Source organism: Pinus tabuliformis, chromosome 9 (genome assembly GCF_031772625.1).
Source record: "Pinus tabuliformis cultivar Carrire ecotype Pingquan chromosome 9, CPIR1, whole genome shotgun sequence".
Taxonomy (NCBI): domain Eukaryota; kingdom Viridiplantae; phylum Streptophyta; class Pinopsida; order Pinales; family Pinaceae; genus Pinus; species Pinus tabuliformis.
The window spans coordinates 79,049,541-79,075,868 of record NC_142307.1 but is presented as its reverse complement, the minus strand read 5'-3'; the positions used below and the strand labels follow the sequence as shown (position 1 = coordinate 79,075,868).

General features: G+C 37.6%; 1 protein-coding gene across 3 annotated transcripts in view; it reads left to right on the top strand.

Moving 5' to 3' along the window:
* The window catches only part of LOC149147194 (sodium-dependent phosphate transport protein 1, chloroplastic-like), a 374,349-nt gene that overhangs the window by 120,537 nt on the left and 227,484 nt on the right, over nucleotides 1-26,328 (top strand). For all 3 annotated transcript variants that reach the window (XR_016263648.1, XR_016263649.1, XM_089445626.1), the window contains exon 5: nucleotides 9,503-9,718. Coding sequence is in view for 1 of the 3 variants with exons in the window: in XM_089445626.1 (XP_089301752.1) it covers nucleotides 9,503-9,718 (216 nt within the window). In the remaining 2 variants the exon portion in view is untranslated. The remainder of the gene's footprint in view (nucleotides 1-9,502; nucleotides 9,719-26,328) is intronic.

The window sequence follows — 26,328 nt, the reverse complement described above, 5'->3', positions numbered from 1 at the left end:
GATGTAAAAAATATGAAAATCATGATCTAAAGTGTCTTGAGGGTTGAAAAAATTATTTATCCCCTCATAGGTTAATTAATTAAATTTTTTGGCTCAAAATTAATTAAAATTGTAAGCCAAAAATTTAATTAATTCTAGGTCCTACGTAAATTTAAATTCTCCAAAAGCAAAATTTGTCGGTCCTAAAAAATTAAATTTTAAGAGGTCCAAGGACTAAGATAAATTAATTATTTTGATAAATTTTAAACCTTTGATCCCTTAGGTTAAGTCAAAGTCAATTTTTTGGGGAAATTAACTCAAAAATTTAATTTTTGAGTTAATTAAAATGCATTTAAATGAAAATTTCAAATTTCCTCAAAAATTAAATATTTCAACGGATGAGATTAAAAGAAATTTTGATCTTCATCAACAGTCGAGATTATTTTGACGAAGATCACTCGAACTAGTCATTGGAGGATTTATCTTTAAATAGGAGGTCATTTGTCAGTCAATTTATCCGATCTTCAAGTCCTGTGTTTAACAAGAAGCTATGGTGTAATCTTTTTCTGGATAATAAAGAAAGACTTTGGGGTTAAATTCTGTTGGTGTTACTCTTCATGGGAATACTGTAAGATGTTTTATTTTCAGGCATGTTTTTTTCTAAAGCCATTGATGATAGCTTCTGAAGAGTGATTTGAGTATAGTTATTTTGCTCAACTGTTGGGGTTTGAATAATAATTTAAATTTTGAACGTAATAGCAGGTATCTCTTTTTGTCTGAATTTTATTATTATTTACTCACTCTATTTTTAATGGCTGGATCGAGTTTTGCAGGGAAATCTTGATTTAGATTATCAGGCGTTAGGGGAAGCTTTCAGTTGGACCAGCCAACTTCCGATCTGTGTTTCCTGAAAAACCTAACTAAATTAAACCCGGGCTTATCATAAGATTTTTTGTTTTATTGATGCATGAGGGTTTCGAGTTAGCACCTTCTTTAAATTTTTTTTAATTTCTTTACAGCATATTTTTTTTTTTAATTTCTTTGCGGTATAATGATAGATCTAGCTACTTAGAGCCTTCAACTTGTAATTATTGTAACTATTCAGCTAGGTTTTTGGGGTTTTGTATTTCATCATTGTATATATCGTTTCTGGGTGTTTTTTTTGGTCATTGCAGGTACAGATTTGAAGGAAAATTTTTGTTTGAAGCCAGATCTAGGCCCTGGAGGGTAAGATCTGGCCTCAATATCATTTTGCAGGGACATTTTTTTCAGAAAATTTTACAGTCCAAGGGTTTTAAAATTTAAATCTGGGGATTTTATAGGTGTTTCAAAGAGAAATCTGAAGCAAAAGATATATTGGTGTCAAATTTCATTTTTTGGGTTTATTTTGGGGTTTTTTAGGCTATAAGGTTTGTAGCCTAGAAGCCTCTCTTTTCTCTGCTGCTTGGGGTTTTCCAACTATCTGCTGCAAATTTCGAATTTGTTCCCTACCCTTGAAGCTTCCTCTCTGTGTCCACGCCCTTTGTTGTTCGCTGCCTAAACCCTCTTTGAAGACCTGCATCTTCGGCTCCCTCTCCATCTCGTCCTGCATCCTCCATCCCGCGGCCTCTTCATTAACCATTTTTCCTCGACCTACAATCTCCATTGTTGCTCCATTCTCCCGTGCGGCTTCCCTAGCTCTCTCGACTTGCACTGCCGTTCCCTCATTCTCCCTGCTCTCCCACGTCCGCTCCTCTTCAAAACACGTGCTTGCTGTTCGATCTCTTCTCCTCTGCCACCATTCTCCCTAATGCCTGAGCCTTCCACGGTCGAGTAGACCTACGTAGTGCAGTCTCTCCTTACCTGCAGCCCGTCGCTCCTCCTCTCCCTTGCTCGAGCCTCCTTCTCCTCGTTACGTTTTGCGGCTCCCTTCTCCTCATCCTTGCTCTCCTCCCTTCCACCGCCATCCAAGCCTACACGCATACACAATAGAATACAATTTTTTTTATGTTTATCTTTTAGCTTAGGTTTTTGTTTTTTTTATGTAATTCTAATTTATTTCTTAGGGTTTGCCCCTTTTTTGTTTCATTTTTGGTTCTTTGTTTTATTTATATTTCCTATTTTTTGTTTTGATTTTTTTTTAAACAAATCTAAAAAAAGATTAAAATTTGTTTGCTTAACGTGTGACTTTTATTTTTTCTTTTATGTTGTGATTTCCTTTTTTTTTTTTTTTTAGGTTTTAATTTTGTTTTAAAAAAATAATTCAAAAAACATTTAAAAAACTAAAAATTTAAATCAATTTTTTTCATTTTTGTGATTTTGAAATTGCGAGTGAATTAAATCAAAGGACCTATGCATTCACATTTAAAAAAATTTAAATTTTTACGTGGCCTATGGCTCATAAAAAATTTAAATTTAATTAAGTACTTTTGATTTTTATTTTTGGTCACATTAAAAAAAAATTTATTAAACATTTGCCACATTAAACTTTGCTTCATAAGTTTAGCACATTAAAAATTTACCTAAGGGATAATTAAATTCTAATCTAAAGTTCCTTGGTGTCTTTTTGTGTGTTAAGTGTAAAATTTTAAATTTTGTGGTAGTGATTTCTCTATTGTCAAGTGTGATTAATGTTTTAGAATCATATCTAAAGATTGACTATAGGAGAAAGATAAATTCTAGATCTGGGGTTATTGAAGAAAACCATTTCAAATCTAGAATCGTATATTGCTTAACATTCAAGTTTCATAATTCTTAATGGTATTTAATTGCTAGAATATCTTGCATGATAAAGTTTTGGGCATTTACAATTTAATTGTTCATGATCGTCACTTTCATCACATTTATAAATTGCTCTAGATAGCTTGTTTTTATTTGGTTTATGGTTAACTGAAATATTAAGGCACTGGTCTAAAATCATTTCTATCTTGAGGTTGTATTTGTCTTAATTGTTTGATCTATCCATCTCGGTTAACCAGGACTTGTTCTATATTTTGCAAGTTGTTCGTCCTTAAGTCTCCTAGAGCTTGTGTTCCACAGGCTACCCTCATTCATCTAGCATATGGACTACCCCCCTGACTTGTCTAGGAGAGAGTCTAAAAAGAGTCAGTAAGGATTAGAGTGAAAACCCTTACTCTGAGCGTTGTCGCGGTGCGTAGACACTTTGTGCGACAACAAATCCATTACTACTAGTATGTCTGCACTTTTAATTCCAAATTCCGATAACTTTCCAAATTTCTCAGGATGCTCCACTGGATATTGAACAGTTTTTTGAAGCTCCCTCTTGACATTTTCCAAACCACCAATATCCTCCCAAGAAATATTGGGCGCTTCAACAATAGTTTCACGCAAGGCAGATGGGTTACTACCAGAACTCGTGGCTTCTTGAGATCGTAAGACACGACGTTCCTCTTGTTCCCTTTGTTGATGAAACTGCTTGAAACTTACAATACGTGAATAGTTCCCCCTATCCATCCGCACTGCAATCTCTTCAGATAGTGCATGAAGTGTTGTCAAACTCTGAAAATCAACACCGCTGCTGTGCAGGATATAGTTTGGATCAATCAAGGTCAATTTTTTCAAATATTCTAGAAATGGCACACAAAGCTTTAGCATAACAACACTGAGATTCACAAACATGCCAGCGTTGGCACATTTAAGAGGATTTATATTGATTCTTGCCCTTGTTGCATTTTTACCAATGACTTCTGCCAAGTATTCAAGTACCTTTTCACGCTTATTTGAATTCTTTAAGAGATGATACAAAACATTATGGAGGCTTTCATATCACTGCTACATAACCGTCTTATTTGTAGTGAATGCGGACTGTAAATCTGCCTGATGGTGAATCTCTGCTTGAGAAAAGCATTGGTGCCCAACACCGTTTTCTTCTCTTGTAAACACAACACCATGTTCTTCTCTTGTACACACATCAGGTAAAGTACTGACATGGAAAAAGGGTCCGAGTATACTTTCAACTTCAGTGAGTCGTTTTTCCACAACATTGCTTTTGCCTATCCAAGATGGATGATTGACTAGATATTTTGCACAAACATGAATATCAATCAGTTTTTTTAGGGTTCTCAATGGTTTCTGAAAGTCTTGAAGAGGTGAAGCCACTTCCCTCGTGGTTAATTTCAAATCTTCATAAAGTTGCTTTAATATAGGATCCCAACTATCTTCTTCAAAGGTATTTTCTTTTTTAGTTTTCATATACCCATTTTGACTATCCTTCTCATCACAATCGTTGTTGAGATCATCTTCATCTTCATGTGGATCTTCTTCCTTATGATCAATTTTATCTTCTTCATTATTAAACATAATGTTTTGTGCATTATTCTCATCATTTTGATCATGATTTTCTTCCTCCTCTTTCCCATAATCCACTTTTTCTTTTTCAAATATGTCATCTTCATAATTATTTTTAAAAATATCTTCTTCTTTTTCTTTTTCCACATTTTCCTCTTCATCAATGTCTTCTTCAGCATCTCCCTCATTGTTATGATATTGTTCATCTTCATAATCCACATCACCTTCATTGGAATCGTCATCTTGATTGATATCACTTTTATATTCATCATTATCTATTACATCATTTTCATTATCATCATTTTGATCACAATCTTCTTTTCCTGCTTCACCTTGTTTCGTTTTTTCACTATCACTATCATCTTCCTTATTATCGATTTCCTTTATATGTGCTTTAACTTCTGCATAAGATTCTTCCCATTGCTAAATTTTTTCTTGAATTTTACTAAACTGCTCAATGAGTTCAGGACGTAAACGTAATGGCATATTGTGCGGCGAACAACGTTCAAAGACTCGCATGGTTATATTGTGCAACATGGCTCCGATACCACTGAAGCAAGAAAACTTATGGCTTGTTGACTTTTAATGTAAAAAAACTCAAAGGTATTTGTAATAGTAATTTATTATACATATAAAAATGTACAAGTGATGATGAATGTTACAATGAGGACCCGCATATATATTAGGCAGGTGTCCTTTCACAATTGGGCATGTCTTTTAGACATGCCTTTTCACTTAACTTAATGACTATTTAACATAATCATTATTTTGATTATTTATTATTTATATTCTTTTATTATAGAACTTATATTTGTAACATTGAGTAAGGGTCAAGCTTCTCAAATTAGATGGAGAAGGTGGTCCTAAACTTTCTATACAACCAAGCTTAGCCTTGAGGTAAATTTTAAAATGCAAAACTAGATCTAAAATGATGATGCAAATGATGATTAGATTGCTTCCATGAGATCACAATTATAGCAAAATGCTTCAATATGAGAAATTAAACAACTTAGAACCAAACTTATGAATATCACTCCAATAGTAAATCAATGAAGCATTTCAAGATTACTCAAATGAAACAATGACAACAATATCAAATGTCTTTAGTTAGAGTGCTTATTAGGATTATTCACTTATATGATATGACAATTGAAACAAGTGAAAATGACAATGACATAAGCTCCAATAAACAATGGCAAATGAGATTGCTAACAGTGAAAGAAAATGCAACTCAAGGACTAGATCTAACTTATGATATCAATGAAACTCTAATCTAATCAATGAGAACAATAGAAAGGGTTAGTATCCAAAATCAGAACAAGAAAACTAACTAAAGAGATGAAGGATCCTCCAATGCCTTGAGGAGATCACAAAATGATAACACTTATGCAGCAAACAATCACACCTCAAGTCAACCAAGGCCAAAGATGAGGGCATAAGACAATGAATAGTATATTTCAAAGATGAACAACTAGCACCAAACCTCAAAAACCCTCACGACCTAGATAGATCAGTCCACCAAAGCCCACGACCAACCAAGGAAAAAGGCTAGAAAAATTATTAAAATTTATATGATGAATTGTGTTACTTCAAGCCTTAAATCTTTAATATATAGTGTGAAAACCATTAAAATAATATATGCTTTAGACTAGAGGTATTTGACCTCCATATGAGGCTCACAACTAGGAGGAAAAGGCCTCCTAGGCTTGCAACTTCCCTTCAAAAATGATATGTTGAAATGGAGCCTCAAAGGGCAAGGTCCTAGTCACAAAATCAACAAGAAACCCCTCAAACGATGGAGCTATACCCCTACAAACAAGAAGTGTTAGTCTCTAAACCAAATGGACTAGGAGCAGACCTTAAAAGAACTTGTGGCTAGGCCAAAAGGAATCCTAAAGCCTTGTGGCTAACCTTCAAAGTGTAACCCTCAACGATCAGTTCCAAAGGGTTAGTTATAAACCTTAAAACAAGTAATCAAGCCCTTCCAAATGATGATGATGAGGCTGCAGACACCATAGATTAAAAATCAGAGGCATAAATGAGAAGCCCCAATAGGCCTGCGGCTAGCCAAAGAAAGAGTATAATTTGAACTTGAGCCACCAGAGGTATCTATAAGTCTGCAAAATCGAACTCAAGTTAGATTTAAATGGAAAAATGGAGAGAAGAATTAGAAAATTATTTACAAAAAATTTAAAATCAAAACCCTTTGCCAAGAAAATAAATTTCTGACTTGAAAACAAGGGCTTAAACCCTAGCGGATTCCTTGGATAAATTTTATGTGATGAAATAAGCCACAAAAGTGTGGATCAATCCCTCTTGGAGGCCTAGAGAGGCCTCAAATCCCAATGCCCCTGAAGAGAGGCTAGACGACCCTAAAAAATGAGACGTTAAGCCCTAAACCCTAGTTGTCTAGGCTAGATTAGGGCTAAGACCCTCACAAAATTGATTCTTCCTTGATCTTGAGATGCATCCACCTGCAGAAGGAATCCAAGGAGAAACCCTAGATGTCCTCTTTAGATCTGCAAGAAAATCAATCCTAAAACCCTGATGGCTATATACCAATATAGAGAAATATGTATCAGGGTTAGGAGAAATTATTTAGAAAAATAATTTACAAAATTTACAATAATTAATGGCTCCTATAAGAAAATCTATTCGTTAAATGCACAATAGGTAAAAATAGATGAACGAAACAATTTAAATGGGTGAGCAACGACCAAGATCTCTGCAAAACAAATAGTTAGATAAGCCTTGAAATTTAACAAAGTGGGCTCTTAAGCTTTCTTGTCTTGGGAGTTAGGTGGTCCAATCGAAGACTTCCCCTCACGCCCAAGATCTGAATATCATAAAGTCTCTACACACTTAAGATCAAGTTATTAGATCAATAGAGACATAAATAACATAATAATTCTCAAATTATAGAGATACTTGCTCGATAAATTGAATTAAAATGCTTTTCTAAAACCCAGTAACTAATGCAAGATACCTGTGCAAATAGTTAATCCAACCATTGGCTAATGAAATAATAACTTATAAATTTTAAATTCGATAGAGCATTAAGAACACGATTTAGAAAGATATTACCACAAGAAGTAGAAGAGGAATACCACCATGAATAAACCCCAAAGACTTCTTTATTATTCTAGAAAAATATTACAGCCCAGTAGAGCTTGACTTAGAGCTTGATTACAATTTTTTTTATGATCAAATGAGGAGCAAATAGCTTCTTTATAGAGAAAATGAGAGCATGAGACCCCTCCAAGTGGAAAAATGGCTAGTTCCCTTGATCCATGGCTTGATCCTTGTCAAAATAATTCGGTCCCTTGATAACTGCGACACAGATCCCCATAAAAATTTGAATTCCTTGATTGCTGAACTAGATGGAACAAGCTTTGAATTTTGGGTGGTTTTGGACCACTGGAGAATCTTCAAAAAGTAGAATTCTCGAAATTCCCTATTCAAAATAACCACATGGACCAAAAATTTTGATTTCCATGAAAAAATAATTCTTTCTAGCCCAACAATTTTTTGTGGGATTTTTCTGCCTTGGCAATGTGACCTTTCTCTTTTTTGACTTTGAAAAAGGACCTTATTAATTTTTTGATAATTTTCCATTTGGAGAGAATTCAATTTTCTCTCATTTTAATTTTTGACAAATTTTCCAGCGTAATTATTTTAACTTTTTCCATTGGAAAATAAAATAAATGACTCAAGAGGGGATTACACATATTTTCACCCTCAAAGTGCGTCTAAAAAAGATATTTAGGCGATGATGTCTAATTATGATTAATCATCCACCTAAAGTATTCCTAGACAACACTTTTTGCATCAAAATTACATAGACGTCCCATACAAGAGGGAAAATTTACAATTAAAACATGACCTCTTGATTCAACCAAATTCTGCAACACAAGACAGATGATCTAGTATGATAAATACATAGACTCGATAACACTAGGACTCAATTAAGACCTTATCATCGAGCCCCACTCTAGCTTTGGGGTATGTATAGGAGAAAAAATCTGGCAATTATTTGGGTTAGAAAACATGAATAATTGGCGGAGAGTAAAAAACTCCCTACTGTGAAATTCTTTGTTAAAAATCAAAGGCTTACCTAGATGTTTTTACATGGCTTTATATTCATACTAGAGTCATTTTTATAATAAAAGCCCACTGGGTTGCAGAATTTGGGATTGCAATAACAATCTGGAAGCTTTATGATGATGATGACTTTGAAAAAATTTCAACTGCTGATATGTACTTCGCATCTCGGGGTAGTTGACAAGTGTGGTCAACAGCCTCCAAACTTCACAAACACATGGTCCTCATATGCTGTCATATTGTTTGTACAACTAACCACGCCCAACAATTATTAACAAACATTAATTGTGACTGCTAACTGCATCCAACTGTATTTAATGATTAATCTTATCCCTTTACATTTAAACATAGCAATGGATTCTATTTTAATTATTGGGAATATGCATTATAAATAGAGAACACATGGTAATTGTGAATATGTTCCTGTCGTAAATGCTCTTGATAAATGGTCCTTTGGTCAAGTAAGTTCTATTTGAATATACAATCTTGATATTGACAATAGAAAATATGGAGTGATGAGCACATTTTACAAGTATCATACCGTGTGGTTTGAGAAGTTTTAGATCTTTCGATAATTTGAGCTGTTATAGTATATTTTGTTTCCAGGGGATTGAATTTATTGCTTACAGATCATTGCTGCAGTTGTTTGTGACTGGTTTTCAACAAGATAAACTATAATTTTATTAATAAGTTCCACTTTTGTAGCATAATTTGTACCTTTTTGATGGAATTTAAGATGCAATGGAGCAATTATGATCATGAAATAATCATACCTCTTACTACAGGTAGAGGGTGTTTTAATTGCTGTTCATATTCACCTATCTGTATTTTCAGACAGAAGTTGCTTGAATTTTAAAAGACACAATTCCGTCAATATATTATATATGTAATTTATTATATTTTGTTACATCTGATCAATATGTGCTGTTATTTCTATACATATCATTTATTGAGTCACAAAGCTAATGGTATATTGCTTGATTGATCTAATAGACTCATACTGAAACTAATACTGATTGTTAATAACTCCTTTTCTTGGATTTAGTGCGTTGTAATTCACTATATTGAAGTTAACCCAGTTCTATGTTAGAGGCACATTTATTCTATTTGATTTGACACTGTATCTCTGCTGCAGGGTGTTGCTATGCCTGCTATGAATAACATAATCTCAAAGTGGATCCCTGCCAAAGAAAGAAGCAGATCATTAGCACTAGTTTATAGTGGGATGTACCTTGGTTCTGTAGCTGGGTTGGCCTTCTCTCCTTGGCTGATTCACAAGTTTAGTTGGCCCTCAGTGTTCTATTCTTTTGGTTCCCTTGGAGCGATATGGTTTGCCTCTTGGCAACGGAATGTAAGTCTTTTAACAGAATTTATCTACATTATTATTCTTTCAACTCTCAGTATCACATGCATACAGAATTGATGTGAATTGTAAATTACATACATTTACTATAAGAATTGGTAGTATGATGGCATATGTAATTACTAGAAGAATGGGTAGTATAATGGCACAACTGAGGTTGTCCTGACCTGTAATACTCCAGTTGATGGATTGTAGCAGATCGTAGTTATCATAAAGATAAAGTCTATCCAGAAATAGATCTTATGATAATTCCCACTAGGGCAGAAACGAGGCCAAGGAACGTAGAACACACAAGATCAATCTTTAAGCTCAAGCAAATACAGGGTCGTTGAGCCGAAGCAACCTGGAACACATTGAGATCAATTGTTAAGCTCATTGATAGGGTTACTGCTTATCATCCTTTTTAACAAATCAAGGGAGTGAGGGGTTCCATCGTTGACTGTCATTTATCTCCTTAGCATCCCACATGTGAAAAATAAGCCACTGTCTCGGTCACAAGTTTTTCATTTAGGGTGTTATGGGCTCCCTTTCATAGAGTGGCTTTTGTGACTACTTTCACGCATCTTGGTCCTCGATATGGACATACATATGGATGTATATTATGCAAGACTGTTTCATTGTCTCATTATGCAGGGTACATTGCCCTAATGTCCAATAAGATATTTTATGTGGTCAAGTTGTATTGCTTCGTTTTATATTTGATAGTAATTTTATACCTGCATACAAATAGTTGAAAATGGTATTTAAATATTGTGTTTAAATGTTACAGTGATAGCAATACTTGGGGTTGATGGTGCTTGGCTATTTAATCTTGGGAGTAGCCCTAGATTGAGGAAGTTGATAACTCCTAACATCCAAGTTGGGAAGAATCTCTGATTGGAATCCTGGCTGCTCAACTGAACTGGGAGACTAGAACTCTATGCATAGAGCATTCGATTCTCGGACCTCCTAGAACTACTCTCTCTCTCTCATTTGTTGCTGCACCCTTGGAAAATTTTGGTCAACATTTCCATAGGGATTTTGTCAGGAAAAGCACGCAAGAATGTGGATAGAGAATGCAAAACATAATATATTAAAAGAAGAATGATATGTTTAGTTCTGTTAAATATGGTGTGGATGACAATACATGCAAGGGATACGATGTTTTGTTACTGCCTAAACTAGCATCCAAGTGGAAAGCCCAGACACAAGTGCTAACTTGGGGCAACAAGATGGGAATTGCACCATTATCACTGTAGCACAATAAATTTTAAGTAAATCTCCTTTAGTGAATTAATTTATGCAAGCTTATGATTTACTTCAATGAATGAATCCAACAACTATATAACATGTAAAAACACAAGGATTCTAACAAGTGATTAAATGCCTTAAGATAACACTTCAATGAAATAGCATAGAAGTTAGAACTATAGTTATCCACTTAAATAGTTATAAGTTAGGAGCTAGTGGTTAGATGCCAAATCTGATTGTAAAGTATGAATAAAATAGTAACTTCAGATTTGCATTAGATTAATTAACATCCCAAGAAAATAACACGCTTAGAGGATAGGTTGGATGGATCATCCAACTATGTCATCTGGATTGCTAGGATGTCCTTCTAGATGAATATGGTTTGAAAGCATGCATAGATAATTTGATGGCAGTTCCTCGAGATGCAGACTAGCTTAAGGAATATAGGAAGGAGATGGCGTGAGCGAAGCGTTTGATCCTGGATGGAGTCCGAGACCATATTGTCTCACATATAGCAGCCAAGGGAATGACCAAAGAATTGCGGGATGCTCTCTCAACGCTATACCAGGGTACTTCCGAGCAGCGGAAGATGCTCTTGGAGGAGAAGCTGAGATGCATCAGGATGTAGAAGTGGGAAGGCATAGATCCTTTCGTCACCAGGATTCAGGAGGTCCGAGACCAGTTGTCAGCTGTTGGGGCAACGCCTCAACCTTCAGAGTTGGTACGATTGGCACTCAACAGTTTCTCAGAGGATTGGCAGGACTTCATCCAAAGTATATTGGGCTGAGACACGCTACCAAGATGGGACAGAATGTGGGCTGATTTACAGTAGGAGTTCAGACGAGCTCTGTTGAAGAGCTCCATCAGTGGCAACAGTAGCAGAGGACCGAAGGTGGTTGAGGAGGAGAATGTGGCCCTCACATCAAAGGGTCCCAGTCAGGGGTAGGGGAACAAAAAAGGAAGGACCTGTCAAAGGTCAAGTGCTTCAAATGTGGTGAGCTCTTACTACAGCACATAGTGTCCTCTCAGGAAGAAAGAAAAGTTGGAGAAGCAAGACCAACAGACAACGTTAGTCGAGATCAACAAGTTGACGTCCAGGTTGGAGGAAGACTTCACGATGTTCGCAGATATATCTCCAGGAGTGAGGCAGGGAGATTTGGTACTGTAGTCCCATAGAACTACAAAGATTGGGTAGGGTCCTTGACGAGTCCACCTCATGGATCAATACCTTGCTACAGAGGTCCACAATATTCAAAGTAGGATGGATTAGTGGCAGTTGATGCTGTTCGTACCGGAGTGATAGTTGTATACTAGTAGTAGTCAGATACTAAGGAGCACGGTTTAGTGTTGACAACAGAGCAGGTGGCTTAGTGCAGAGTTGGCAGTAGCGTAGATTCTTCAGTGACAGTGCATGCAAATGCTAGTAGCAGTAAGGACTCAGGAGACAGATGCATCATACTAAACACAGTTGATTCAATATTTTGGATGCTTTTTAGTTGCAAATGTTGTAGTTGCAACATCAACAGATGAGAAGGAGCTGCAGTGAAGATGCAGTGTTGGCAGCAATATGGCAGTGTCAGCAGCAGCATAGATGCAACATCAGAGTTGTGTAGTAGTGGGTGGGCAGTAGCAGCTAGACATTAGCAGAGTGATAAGAGATGATATTGAGACATAACATTGTGGCAGGGTGTGCAACACTAGAACACCTTCCTCGCTAAGAGGGAGTGTTAGTTTTTGTAACATCGGATGTGTTCTAGCCATGAAATTTGGCGGAGAGGCTAGAATATATGAGATCTGCAAGACCCAGGAATCGTTTCTGGAAATTCCACCTAGTAGTGACTTAATTAGATTATTAGCCAATTTTTTAATGTTTCCTAAGTCTCAACTTAGGAAAACTGGTTACTTAATCAGTATTAATTAAGTCAAGGTGAGAATCATCTAGAAATCACATGAATCGATTCCAAGATGATCCTAGCCATCAATTAAGTTTTAATCTTGGCCGTTGGAGCTCCAAAAGTGGATTATAAGGGGAAGTTGATGGGCACTTGGAGAAGACACTTCTTCAGTTCGAATTTCTTGGCAGATCGATTTCCAGAGAGCAACAACAGTTGTCGGAGAGCTAGAGATCGAAGCCTCTCCCTTACTCTTCTTCCTTGGACACTGGTTCGCATAGTGACCCAGTTCCCCACAATGGAAGCACTTGACCTTGGAGAGGTCCTTCTTCTTCCTCTTCTCCTGCTTTCCCGTAGATGCTAGAATTGCATTCTCTTCCTCTTCCTTCTTGATCCTGACCCCTTTGTCACTACTCCCCACCTTGGTCAGTCGTCTGATCTCTTCTTGACGAAGAGATGCCCACAATTCTTCCCAATTTAGAAGACCCGTCCTGCCCAGTATGCTCCGGACAAATGTCTCCCAATCCTCCTTGACTGCATTAAGTGCGGTCCTTACCATCAACTCCTGATCCAGCGTGGCCCCTATGGAAGTTAGCTGGTCATAGATCTCCTTCAACCGATCAAGGAAGACATCTATTTGCTCTCCCTTCTGCATCTAGAATGACCTTAGCTGATTCTCCAGGAGCATCTTCCTCTGCACGGAAGTATGCTGGTACAATGTCTTCAAAGTGTCCCACATCTCCTTTGTCGTTTCCTTCTCGGCAATATGTGGGACCACATGATCCTTAACCCCATCAAGAATGATACACTTTGCCTTAGCCATTGCCTCCTCGTACCTTTCATTAACTACCGGGTCAATTAGGATAGCCATCACTCTCAAGGCGAAGCCCTTGATACGATCTCTGTCTAGAATAGACAAGATCCTGGCCTTCCAGACCATAAAGTTGGACGCTCTGTCCAGTCTGTCGTGATCTCTTATTCCATTCACGGCCATCTCGCTGCTCTTCTGTCGACTCCTCTGAGTCTCTCTACTTCCCGCCGGGAAGTTCTCGGTTCGACTCCTGCTGTGTCTCTCTACTTCTCGTCTGGAAGTTCTCGGTTCGACTCCTCCAAGTCTCTCTACTTGCCGTTTGGAAGTTCTCTTTTGGACTCCCTCTGAGTCCCGATTTCCCTCCTAGAAATCCTTCTGCCAACTGTCAAGTTGCTCCTCTCTGATCATCTGTGCAACTGCAACACTGATCCAGATTCCTTGGCTAGAAATCCGCCTCGGCAACAACTCCCTGTACCTTGGTCTTGCCCTGTTAGGTACTGTTCTCACCTCAATACCTCACCAGCTTTGCTCTCGCAAACTGCCCACAACTTCCTTTGCCCCAGCAACTGAAGGATTGAGCCTCTTGGCTCTGCATAATCCTGACACCGACAAATCAGCTCTCTCAGCCAACTGCGTCAGCCCTCCTAGCCTCTGCATGGCTCTACATGAGCCTCTCTCTACCCTCCTCAGCCTCTGCGCTAGCCTCTCTCTGGCCCAGACTGATGACGCAGTCCCTCTGCATCAACCCTTCCTCTGTCACTTCTACAAGGATCAACTACTGTCACTCGGGACAGTTGATTCTGCTGCAAATGCTCTGCTCAGCTGATGCCTTCAGTTCTCCTGTGATCTACAACCATGCTCTGATACCATGTTGAATTTTCTAAGTCTATCCGTTAGAAAATTAATCTGTATTCTGCTAGTTTATTTCTTCTACTTGTTTAAATTCGAACAAGTTATTTAATACATTTAAATACTGAAATAAACACAATACAATCACAACATCTACAGAGCATCAATTGAAAGAAAACACGCACACAAGTGACACAGTTATTTACAAATGTCCCCGGAAAAACCCAATGCGGGAAAATTGATGCAACTATTCAGAGGGTTATATTATTATGCAGTCTATTTGAGTACAACAGGGTGCCTAACCGACTCACCCGACAGAGAAAAATACACGGCAACAATACCTCTATATCCGGAAACAGGTATTTGTTGATTTGGGGTAGCATCAGATGTGCTCTAGCCACAAAAAATGGTGGAGAGGCTAAAGCACATGAGGTATCCAATAATTAGAAATGGTTTGGGCAGATTCTAAACAGTTTGGGAGATATTAAAATAATTAATATTTTTAATGGGGTCCCTAAGTCTAAGCTTAGGGAAAATAAAATATTAATGTGAATCATTGTTTTAAAAAACGGCCGTTTCGATACCGAAACGACCGAGTTGATCCGAGCTGATACCCTCAGCCATGACTCGGCCTTTGAAACGGTACGTTTGGCCGAGTCAGCCATGACTTGGCTGAGTCATTCAATGACTCGGCCGAGTCATGGCTGACTCGGCCAACTCGGCCGTTTCTGTTATGACTCGGCCGAGTCACAAAAAGCCGGTCCAGAACACGTTAAACAACAATTTAATATTTTTTTAATGGATTTTTAAGGTGATTTCTGATTGGTTTGGACTCCAAGGTGTTATATGAATTTGCTAAATGTCATTTGGGGTCCATTCCCCCTCCCAAACCCTATTTAACACACTCAAATGCTCTCTACTATTGATATGCTATTCAAATTTCATGGTAATGTTAAATTCTTAAAGTAAAAGTGACATTCTCCTTAATCTTCATTTTCATCCTTTTACTTAAATTTTTAACATTACCATGAAATGACTCAGGATGTTTGAGAGTGGTTTCGACCTCATTGGATTTCATATGGAGAAAGTAGAATTTTAGATTTCATTCAAAATCCAGCAGACTTATCAGTTTTTCAGGATTTCAGGGGAGGATTGCAATGTTTGCATTGAATTTTGTCATGTATTAGGTTATGGAACTCGTATTTAATCAAGAGCACCAATCCCTCTATGTACCTTGATGTTAGTGACATTGGTTGTCGAACTCCTCTGGGATTCGCTCCCAAACCAGGAGCTTCTGAAAATGTCGCTCCCGCTCCCATTTTCGCTCCTGCTCCCAAGTAACACAAAGAAGAGAAACCGTTTGGATCAAAAACGGTTAAATGATCTAGTTTATGTCCAATACAACCTCCGGCTCAGACGAAACCATTTGCTGAACAAAAGACCTGATTCAGATCCCATTGTGTTGGAAGACATTGATCCAACATCAGATTGGGTAGTGGAGAGTCGTCCAACAGAGTTTGATCTTGATGAGGATCTTGATTTAGATTTAGATATCGAGACATCAATTGAACTTGAACATGCTGTTCAGTTGAATGCAGATCCCAATCCACCATCCTCAGTCTCACAGCCAGCAAGGACTCCAGTTGTAGGTGCTTCCTCTGCTCAGCCACGACAGAAGCGCAGCCGCATATCTACTCTATCTCAGCTTGCATCTGCTGCAGTTGCACAGCTTGCTAGTGGTACCACTTCTACAGCTGCAGTTGGAGATGATGATGAGGAGGAGGAGCCATGGACCCCCTGTCTGACTCTGATGATGATCCAGAGATTGATCGACATGATCTTGGCTCCTCTGGCAGTAGCTACTAGCCAGTAGCTATAGTACTAGTACTGGAGTCTGGTCACAGTTTACTTTTGTTGTAGAGGCCATTTCTAGCCTCCTTGGTTATGTGTTTTTTGTTTTGAGTCTTTGATCATGTATGACAGTTGACTATGTATTGCCATTGGGTACCATTTTGATATAATGGATTGGTTCATGAGCCTACTTTGATCATATGTTGTCTTCCATCTATATTATAATGCTGTGTGTTTGGAAACATGAATGAAAATCTCTAAAATTATGTTTAAAATGTTTAAAATTATGTTTTTTATAAAAAAAATAAATATTTAATGTATTTTTTACAACAACCGAGTCATTGAAATCGAGCCGGCCGAGTCATTACCGTTTCGGAGTCGGAGTCGGAGTCGATCTCGGCCGAGTCGGAGTCGGAGTCGGAGTTTTAAAACACTGATGTGAATTAATATAAAATTGTGTTAGAAGGGTCCAAAAGTCATGGATCAAGCCAGACATAATCTTAGCCATTGATTAGGGACTTAATCTTGGTCGTTGAATTGTCAACAAGAAAAGTATAAGAGGAGGCTTGAGGGTCACTTGGACAACACACTGAGTTGATCAAGATTTCGATTTTCTGGGGCAAGGTTTGCTGAGGAAGTCGAAAGAGTGATTAGAGTTGCAGCTGAGGGGCAGTGAATACAGAAGCAGAGAGGCAGAGAGGGTACCGGGAGAATCAACACAGAAGACAGAAGAGAGGGACACAGAGCCAGCCAGAGGCCAAGCAGAGCCAGATAGGGCCCATGCAGACGCAGCCAGGAGCTGCGCACTGCCTCAAAGAGACAACGTGGGTGACGCAGAGGCTCTGGAGGCTGACGCAATGCCTCTAGAGGTTGACACAGGGGTTATTGGGCTGACGCAGGGCCAGGAAAGGCTGACACAGTCCCTAGAGGCAAATGCTGGGGTTTTCGTCGGGCATATTGGAGTTGGGTGTTGGGTTGTGCTATATTCTTTCCAAGACTAGCCCACCTAGTTAAACAAGAGTTAGAGGGGGGGCGGAGCCCCCCCTTCGTTGCTCCGATTGCACAGCGGGGGGGTCACGGGGGGCAGTTAGCCCCCTCTACGGGGTCTGGGGCAACGCCTCGGGGAATTTTTTTTTTGACCCTATGTTAGGTGGGGTGAACCTACCTATGGTTTTGTGCATGGTTTTCGCACATGGTTTTGGGCGCGACGATTTTCGGTCCATGGTATTGGATCCTTCGGCATGTATATATATGTATTGTAACATTGAAAGGAACATAATGAAAAATCAAGCTAGTAGTCTTGGTTTTGGGATCCAGGGAAACATCTTTGTGTATGTGTTTTATGTGTTATGCTCTCGCATTGTTTATTTTCTGTGTTTTAGAATTCGTATGCAGGTAATTTTTGTATAGGGTTAAAACCTCCATTTGGTATCAGAGTTGTTTTGGCTTCAAGGGGACGCCTTTGTTGCTGAGGGGTTTCGCTCGGGCCTGTGGTAGACCCTGTTCAGTGGGAGATCTACGGGATCAATTCTGGTGGTGAAAGAAGATGGCGAGCAATGGAAAGATAGAGATTGAGAAATTTAATGGTTAGAGTTTTGAGTTTTGGAAACTCAAGATTGAGGATCTGTTGGTGGATAAAGATCAGTGGATCACGGTAGATCTGGGTACTAAACCAATAGGAGTGTCCGATGAAGAATGGAAAAATTTGGATTAGAAGGCAAAGAGCACAATACTATTGTGTGTCTCAGATTCAGTATTGCTGAATGTATCAGGGGAAGCTCCAGCAAAGGCTTTGTGGGACAAGTTAGGGACTTTGTACCAATCTAAATCTCTAGTGAATAAATTGTTCCTACGGAAAAAACTTTATAACCTGAGGATGAAAGATGGAGACTCGGTGATGGAACATCTGAACGCATTTAATATTGTGGTAAGTCAGTTATTATCTATTGATATTTAAATTTCAGATGAAGATAAGTGCATCAGTTTGTTGTGTTCTCTACCAGATTCGTGGGATATTCTGGTTATTACAATAGGTAGTAATGCAACTGCCTTGCAGTTTGATGAAATAGTCTCATCCTTACTGACGGAGGAGATGAGACGGAAAAATATGGAGAGCTAGAATGGTGATGCCTTGTCTGTACGAGGAAGGTCCCAGAACAGAAACAAAAATAAGTCATTGAGTGGGAGATCTAAATCTAGAGGGAGATCTAAATCTCCAGGAAAACCTGTAAAGGTGTGCTGGAAATGCGGAAAAGAAGCGCACTACAAAAGGGACTGTAAATCTAAAGCTCCTGACAAAGGAAAGGGATCTGATGATGCTCCTTCTGCAGAGGCGAAAACCACCTAAGATGGAGGTGGGGATGTGTACTTGGCTTCTTCAAGTACACATGTAGATCATGAGGCATGGTTGATTGACTCAGGTGCATCCTTTCACTTCGCTCCCCATAGAGAGTGGTTCTGCGAGTATGAAAAATATGATGGTGGTGATGTCTTTTTGGAGGATGACAGGAAGGCTAAAATCATTGGTTGCGGAAAATTTAAGTTGAAGTTACTATTAGAATAATGCTATTTTAGTGTTTAATGCTCATTCGGATAAGATCGTCTGTGATCTTTGTTGACCACTACGTGTCAACTACCCATAGCAGTACACCCCCTTTTCTTCGCAAAAAGGGATAGCGCTTGATCGACATGTTCATGCCATTCGACAGTCATTGTCGACTTGATCATATTATGTTGTAAACCCAGTCTGCATGTGTGAATTGTAAATAATCTTAGCAGATATGAGTCATGTATGTAAATTGCCTAGGTGGACCTAATTTCCTAGTGATAATCTACGTTCCGGAAGGTTTTTTGTCTCACCAATCTATGATCGGCAGAGTTTTCCTTCAACCTAACCCCAAAGCCGGAATGGATTTTGTCATTAGAATCTTAGGAGAATCCTAGTGTGTTAATCTGCTATATTATAGTTGTGTCGCATAACTGGGTGGTTTATGAGGGTCTATGTCAAATGGGTTCTCCCCCTTGAGATGTAAAGTTGTAAAAGTCATAATGTAAAGTGTCTTGAGGGTTAGAAAATGTTTTAATCCCCTCATAAGTCCTAAGTCCTAGGTCCTAGGTGATTTTTCCAAAGGCTAAGTTCGAGGATCCATTTAAAAATAAATTAAAAAATTAAAAAAAAAAAAAATTGAAAAATTAAAAAATAATAATAATAATAATAAATAAAAATAAAAAATAATAAAATAAAGTAAAAACCTAAAAATAATAAAATAATAATATTTTTGAGTAAATAAATGCAGAATTTCAATTTTTTAATGCATTAAAAATTCGACGGATGAGATTAAGAGATATCTTGATCCTCATTGACGGTCGAGATCATTTTGACATGGATCACTCAAACTAGCTGTTGGGAATTTTTCCTTTAAATAGGGTGCTAGGGGTCATTTGAGATGAGATTAGATCTGGGAGTCTTGTGCTGAAGAAGCTCTCTTGTAAACTTTTTCTGGTGCTAATAAAGAAAGACTTTGGGGTTGAAATCTTGTTGGTGTTACTCTGTGGAAGTGCTGTGAGCTATTTTATTTTCTGCATATTTTAATTTTCAACCATTAGTAACAGCCTAAGTCACTTGACACGGGGATTCGGGACACGTAGGATTCGAGATTCATGGTGTCGGATTCGGACACGCTGACCCCTGGAACAGGACACGTTATATCTTATTTTATATATATATATATATATATATATATATTTAAAAAATATACATATATATTAAAAATTAGATATTATCATATTTCTTACACAAATTTTAATTAATGATACAAATTTATTGATTTTAAACATAGATCTTCATCTATAGCTATTAGCATGCATAGTACATACAAAATTCAAATAAATGTCAGTGGTACTGGTCACATAAATGATAAATCTATTAAAAATTTAAATCGTGATTCATAATTCATAACTGAAAGACAACTTACAACTACAAGATAGTAAGATAAACACACTGACAACTGTAGTTTTCTCATTAAGTCATCAAATCAAAATGTGTTACATAGGTAGTGTTGGTGCAATGCCAATGGCAAATAGAAATAGAAAATATAAAACAACTACAGGTATACAAGCCTCAAGGCATCAATCAGCATTAGAATCAGCATCACTGTCCCCATCATCATGGTCCCCACTGCTCTCCTCTACATCCTCCTACTCCGCTGTATCCATAGTCGCCTCTGCATCTGCTGGTATGGAGGTTGACCCCTCTAAGTCATCAAATCTAACAGGCTCTAGCACTGGATCATTGAGGTCCATGTTGGCCAATGCCAACTCAACAGTGGTGTCCAGACCCATATCATCAGGAACAGTGTTACTTGGGAGCGGGAGCGAAAGTGGGGAGCAGGAGCGAAAACGGGAGTGGGAGCGACATATTCAGAAGCTCTTGGTTTGGTGCTCTTGATTAAATACGAGTTCCATACCCTAATACATGACAAAATTCAATGGAAACATTGCAATCCCCCAATCCTAAAATCCTGAAAAACTGATAAGTCTGCTGGATTTTTAATGAAATCTAAAATTCTACTTTCTCCATATGAAATCCAATGAGGTCGGAACCACTCTCAAACATCCTGAGTCATTTCATGGTAATGTTAAAAATTTAAGTAAAAAGGATGAAAATGAAGATTAAGGAGTGTCACTTTTACTTTAAGAATTTAACATTACTATGAATAGCATATCAATACTAGGGCCTAGACTTGATCATGAAGCTGCCAAAATGCTTTACTCCTTGCTCCAACAGCACAAATCACTTGCCAAATGACAATTTTAATGAGCAAACACGCCCTTTTCATTCCCGCGCTGAGCTTAGCGAGTTTTGGAAACCGGACACGTGTCCTAAAATCACGACACTCTTTTGAAAATCGCGACACACCCTCGGACACGACGTGTCCTGTTATTTGGACACGAATCCGGATCGAATCGTGTCGGATTCGCCGGATTCGAGACTCGCAGGGAGTTTAGGACGAATCCGGTGACTTAGGTAACAACTTATTGTAGAGTATTGTTGAACACAGGTATTTTGTTTACTTGCTAGGGTTTGAATGGTATTAGAATTTCTGAAGTAATGGCAGGTATTTCCATTGCTTTTGAGATCTAGTACTGCTTTTTCTCTCTTTATTGATGGTTGAAGTGAGTTGTGCAGGAAACCCTTATTGAAGAAGATCAGTGGGCATTTGGGGAAGTTCTCGGCTGAACCAGCCAACTCCCACAAGCATTTTCTTGCAGAGCCCAGCCAGTTTCGATCCTAGGTTTATTACTTAAGTTTGTTTTCTGATTTGCATGAGAGATTTCTGAAGTATTTCATAATAAATATGGAATTTTGATAATATTACTGCTGATTATTGATAAATCTGGCTATTTAAGAGTCAAAAGTTGTAAACGCTGATCTAGGGTTTTAATTTTGTTTTATGAATATATTATTTTAGGTTTTCCTTTCTTTTGCAGATTTCAGGTACAGGGTTTTGAGAAACAGTTTCAAGGCTGTTCCCTCTTCATCATCGTTTCCCTGCCATCAATCTCTTGTCAAAGCTGTGGGAAAATGTCCTGTTGCCATCATATCTGTTGTTTCAGGCCAACTTTCTCATCATCAAAACGCATCTTCTTCAGCAGCAGTTTATATTCAACATTCAACACACCTGAAAACATTACGCCATAGCAAACTCACGTTTTTTTGGGTATACGTATGGTAAATTTTGATTTGGCAGGTTGTCCCTTGTTCCACACTGCTATTTCCAGCCATAAGCCAAACCCTTCCCACGCAGCAGCAACTTCCACGCGTTTTCCATCTTCGTCCTCTCATCCCTCACGCGAAACCCCACTCATCTCCAGCATTTCGTTTCAAATCTTCACGCTGGCATTTCTCCGCGTGAATACTTCTGCCACCATCTCCATTGTTGCGGCTTCTCAACCCGCAATCATGTGCCTAAACCCTCCAAATCGAGCTCCTCCGTGCAGTAGTTCTTCTGCCGCCGACAAGCTCCCTGCACATCCGCAACAACCAAAAACAAAAGGCAAATTTTGTTCAGGTTTTGTGCATATTCTTTGCTTCAGTTTTCGTTTGGTTCGAATTACTGTAGTTTTAGCGTAGTGTGTTTTTTTTTTTAGTGTTGTTTTATTTCTAAAAAAGTTTGGTTCATGATTTCAATAAAAAATAAAAAATAGAAAGCTCTTATAGATTTTTGTTTAGATTTTTAATCTTAGGATAGTTTTAAATTAGATATTATTTTTGTTTCTTTAAAAAAAAAAAAAATTCAATTCAAAAATTTATTTAGAACTTTATTTAAGTTTAGTTTAGTTTTGAGTTTATTTCATTTAGTCTTAGATTAGATTATTTTTTTTTTTTTCATTTTTTAGTTTTAAGTTTAAAGTTTTAAAAAACATGAAAAATTTTAAATTTTAAAAATCATAAAAATTATAAAAATGGGAATTTCTTTTCTTTTAAAGTGTAGATTTAGATTTTTTTAGTTTTAATTTTAGTTTTAAATTTTTGTCTGAAAATATAAAAATATTTTGGAAATTTTTTGCCAGATTCAGTATTAGCTCAGGTATTTATCACGTTTTATCTGCTCTGCTAAGGCTAAAATTTTGATGTGGAATTAATGTTTATCATTTCTATGAGATTTAGCATGCTTGAATGATCATTTTGAAGATTAGCTACATGAATGTGATCTCTGGTTAGCACTTGACGTGGTTGAAGCACTTTATCTTTCGAAATTTTAATTGCTGGAGTATCATTAAGCTATTAAACATTTATTGATTATCTCGCATGTGGTAAAAGTTAATCTTTGTTGTTTGATGGTAAACGATTGTTAATGAGATCATATTCCTGTAGCGTCTGACAATTAATCGTTTAATCATTCATTTCATAAGGCATTGGTCCATTAAATTAATAAAATCAATTTAGTGCTGGTTTCCCTTCGTGTCTCCCAACCCAATTGGTTCACAGTTGGTCATCCATTTTCCTACAGGGTCTACCCCCCTTAGCTGCGGGAGACAGGCTTAAACGGAGAGATCGGGGATCAGGGTGACAACCCCCGGTCTAAGCGTTGTCGTGACAATCTGTGCGACAACATTTTTTGGCGCCGTTGCCGGGGATAGAGTTTTTCTGGCCGTGGCGTTTCAACAACATTTATCATTCTTTCATCTTTCGCATATCTCATTTGAGCTGGCAGAGTCAACATTTTTTGGCATCATTTGGATCTTTTCATCACCTTATCTTTCGTCATATCAGCAGCTCCTCTTCAGTTCGTTTCTTGTTTGGGTGGCGACTCCATTTTCTTATTTTTCCCAGACAAGAAGCCTCCCTCATATCTGCTTATTGGTTACCTTTTGGATCCTAGAATTTGACTCATTGTTCAAGTGGCAACTCCACTGGTTTCATTTATTAATTTTCTTGAGCAAAGATCTCTTTCTATCATCCATTTGATCCCGTATCATGGATTATTCGTTTAAACCATGTCATTTTACTAATGTTTGCCATGATATTCCGGAGGTGGCCATTTCTAAATTACCTGTGTTCTCGGGTGGTGATTCAGTCGCTGTTAAAAAGCATCTAGGCTGGTTTACTTGTATAATGATCATGTATTGTAGATCTCCTCAGTATAATCATGAAGATGTCAAAATGCGTCTATTTGTCCTTTCTTTAAAAGATGATGCTTTGAATTGGTTTAATAGTTGTCCTGAAGATTCCTTCACTTCTTTGCAAGACATTGTCGATGCTTTTAAAGATAGATATGGTGATCCAAATAGCTCGCCTTGTGCCCCTAAAATTGTGCAACAGAATGAAAGTAATCCTATAAAAGGTTCAGCTGTCGATGAAAGATTTCAAGACAATGCTTCATATCAGAATTTGCCATCCACTTGTACCATTGCAGATCATAGTGGAAAAGTAGGAACAAATTGTAAAAATAGTGTCGACAATGAAAAGGAAGATCATAAGCAAATTATACAAGAACTAATGCTGCTGGTAAAAAATATGGAGGTCAATCAAACTAATTACGCCAATGATGTGATAATTTTATGCACCCGCCTGGAAAAGCGTAATAGGGAGATATAGATCATGCAAAATCAACATACTAAGGAAATTGAGGCCATGAAGACTAATCATGACACATAAATTAGTTTTATGCAAAGCAAGTTATCAGGCTTAGAGGAAAAAATGACGACCATGCAAGCAAATCATAAGGAAGAGATAAACTCTATGCAGCATTGCTTAATGACCATAAAGGAAAAAGACGATAAAGTAATAAAAGATATGGAAGCTAATCAGATATGTCTTCAGAAAAAGTTATTGACCATGGAAGAAGATCATGCCAGGGAAATCAATGCTATGAAAGTTGAACATTCTAGCCAGATGAATGCCATTACAATACAGGTACATAAATTTCAACAGCGGATTAAGGATGAGAGAAACCAGGAAACATCAATAGATCAGGAGCCTTCTCATTTGCTGCAACAAGCTCCATCTTATTATGAGGAGGTCATTGGTTCGATTGAAAGGTGGTTAATTGAAGGTGATCCAGATAAAATTAAAAACGATAAAGATCAGTGCAGGATGAAGAAAGACATGTCACGCATATCTTACATACTTCATCTGATAGCTTTGAAGCAAAAAGTTCCACATCATTAATAATACAGCCTACCAGGAAGAAAAGGCGCAAGAGGAAGAAAATGAGAAGAAGATTTGATGCATCAGACAGCTGCAAGCAGCTTGATTTTCGGATAGGAAAAAGTCCTACCATATGTAGAATTGGACATGGCACATCCGACAAGCAGCCGACTGATTTGCCTGAAATCAGGCAAATGCTCAGTATACACTATATTGAACACATCTGATGCCATGGGGCATCCTTTGAATTGTATTTCTAACCCTACTCCTTGTCATTTCAGCATTTCATTTTTGTTTTAGGATTAGATTTACTTTTCCAGATAGTTAATAAATGAAGAGCTTATATCTTTCATGTGCTTAATGTTATATGATGATTTTTGGATGGACGCTACTTATTTTTTTATTGTGTATTGCGTGGATGATGATTCTGGATTCTCACATTCCTGTAGTGCAGCAACATGTCCCCAAGTGGAGCCAGATGTTGACCACTACGTGTCAACTACCCATAGCAGTACACCCACTTTTCTTCGCAAAAAGGGATAGTGCTTGATCAACATGTTCGTGCCATTCGACAGTCATCGTCGACTTGATCATATTATGTTGTAAACCCAGTCTGCATGTGTGAATTGTAAATAATCTTAGCAGATATGAGTCATGTATGTAAATTGCCTAGGTGGACCTAATTTCCTAGTGATAATCTACGTTCCGGAAGGTTTTTTGTTTCACCGATCTATGATCGGCAGAGTTTTTCTTCAGCCTAACCCCAAAGCCGGAATGGCTTTTGTCATTAGAATCTTAGGAGAATCCTAGTGTGTTAATCTGCTAGATTATAGTTGTGTCGCATAACTGGGTGGTTTATGAGGGTATATGTCAAATGGGTTCTCCCCCTTGAGATGTAAAGTTGTAAAAGTCATGATGTAAAGTGTCTTGAGGGTTAGAAAATGTCCTAATCCCCTCATAATTCCTAAGTCCTAGGTCCTAGGTGATTTTTCCAAAGGCTAAGTTCAAGGATCCATTTAAAAATAAATTAAAAAATTAAAAATTAAAAAAAATTGAAAAATTAAAAAATAATAATAATAATAATAAATAAAAATAAAAAATAATAAAATAAAGTAAAAACCTAAAAATAATAAAATAATCATATTTTTGAGTAAATAAATGCAGAATTTCAATTTTTTAATGCATTAAAAATTCGACGGATGAGATTAAGAAATATCTTGATCCTCATCGACGGTCGAGATCATTTTGAAATGGATCACTTGAACTAGCTGTTGGGAATTTTTCCTTTAGATAGGGTGCTAGGGGTCATTTG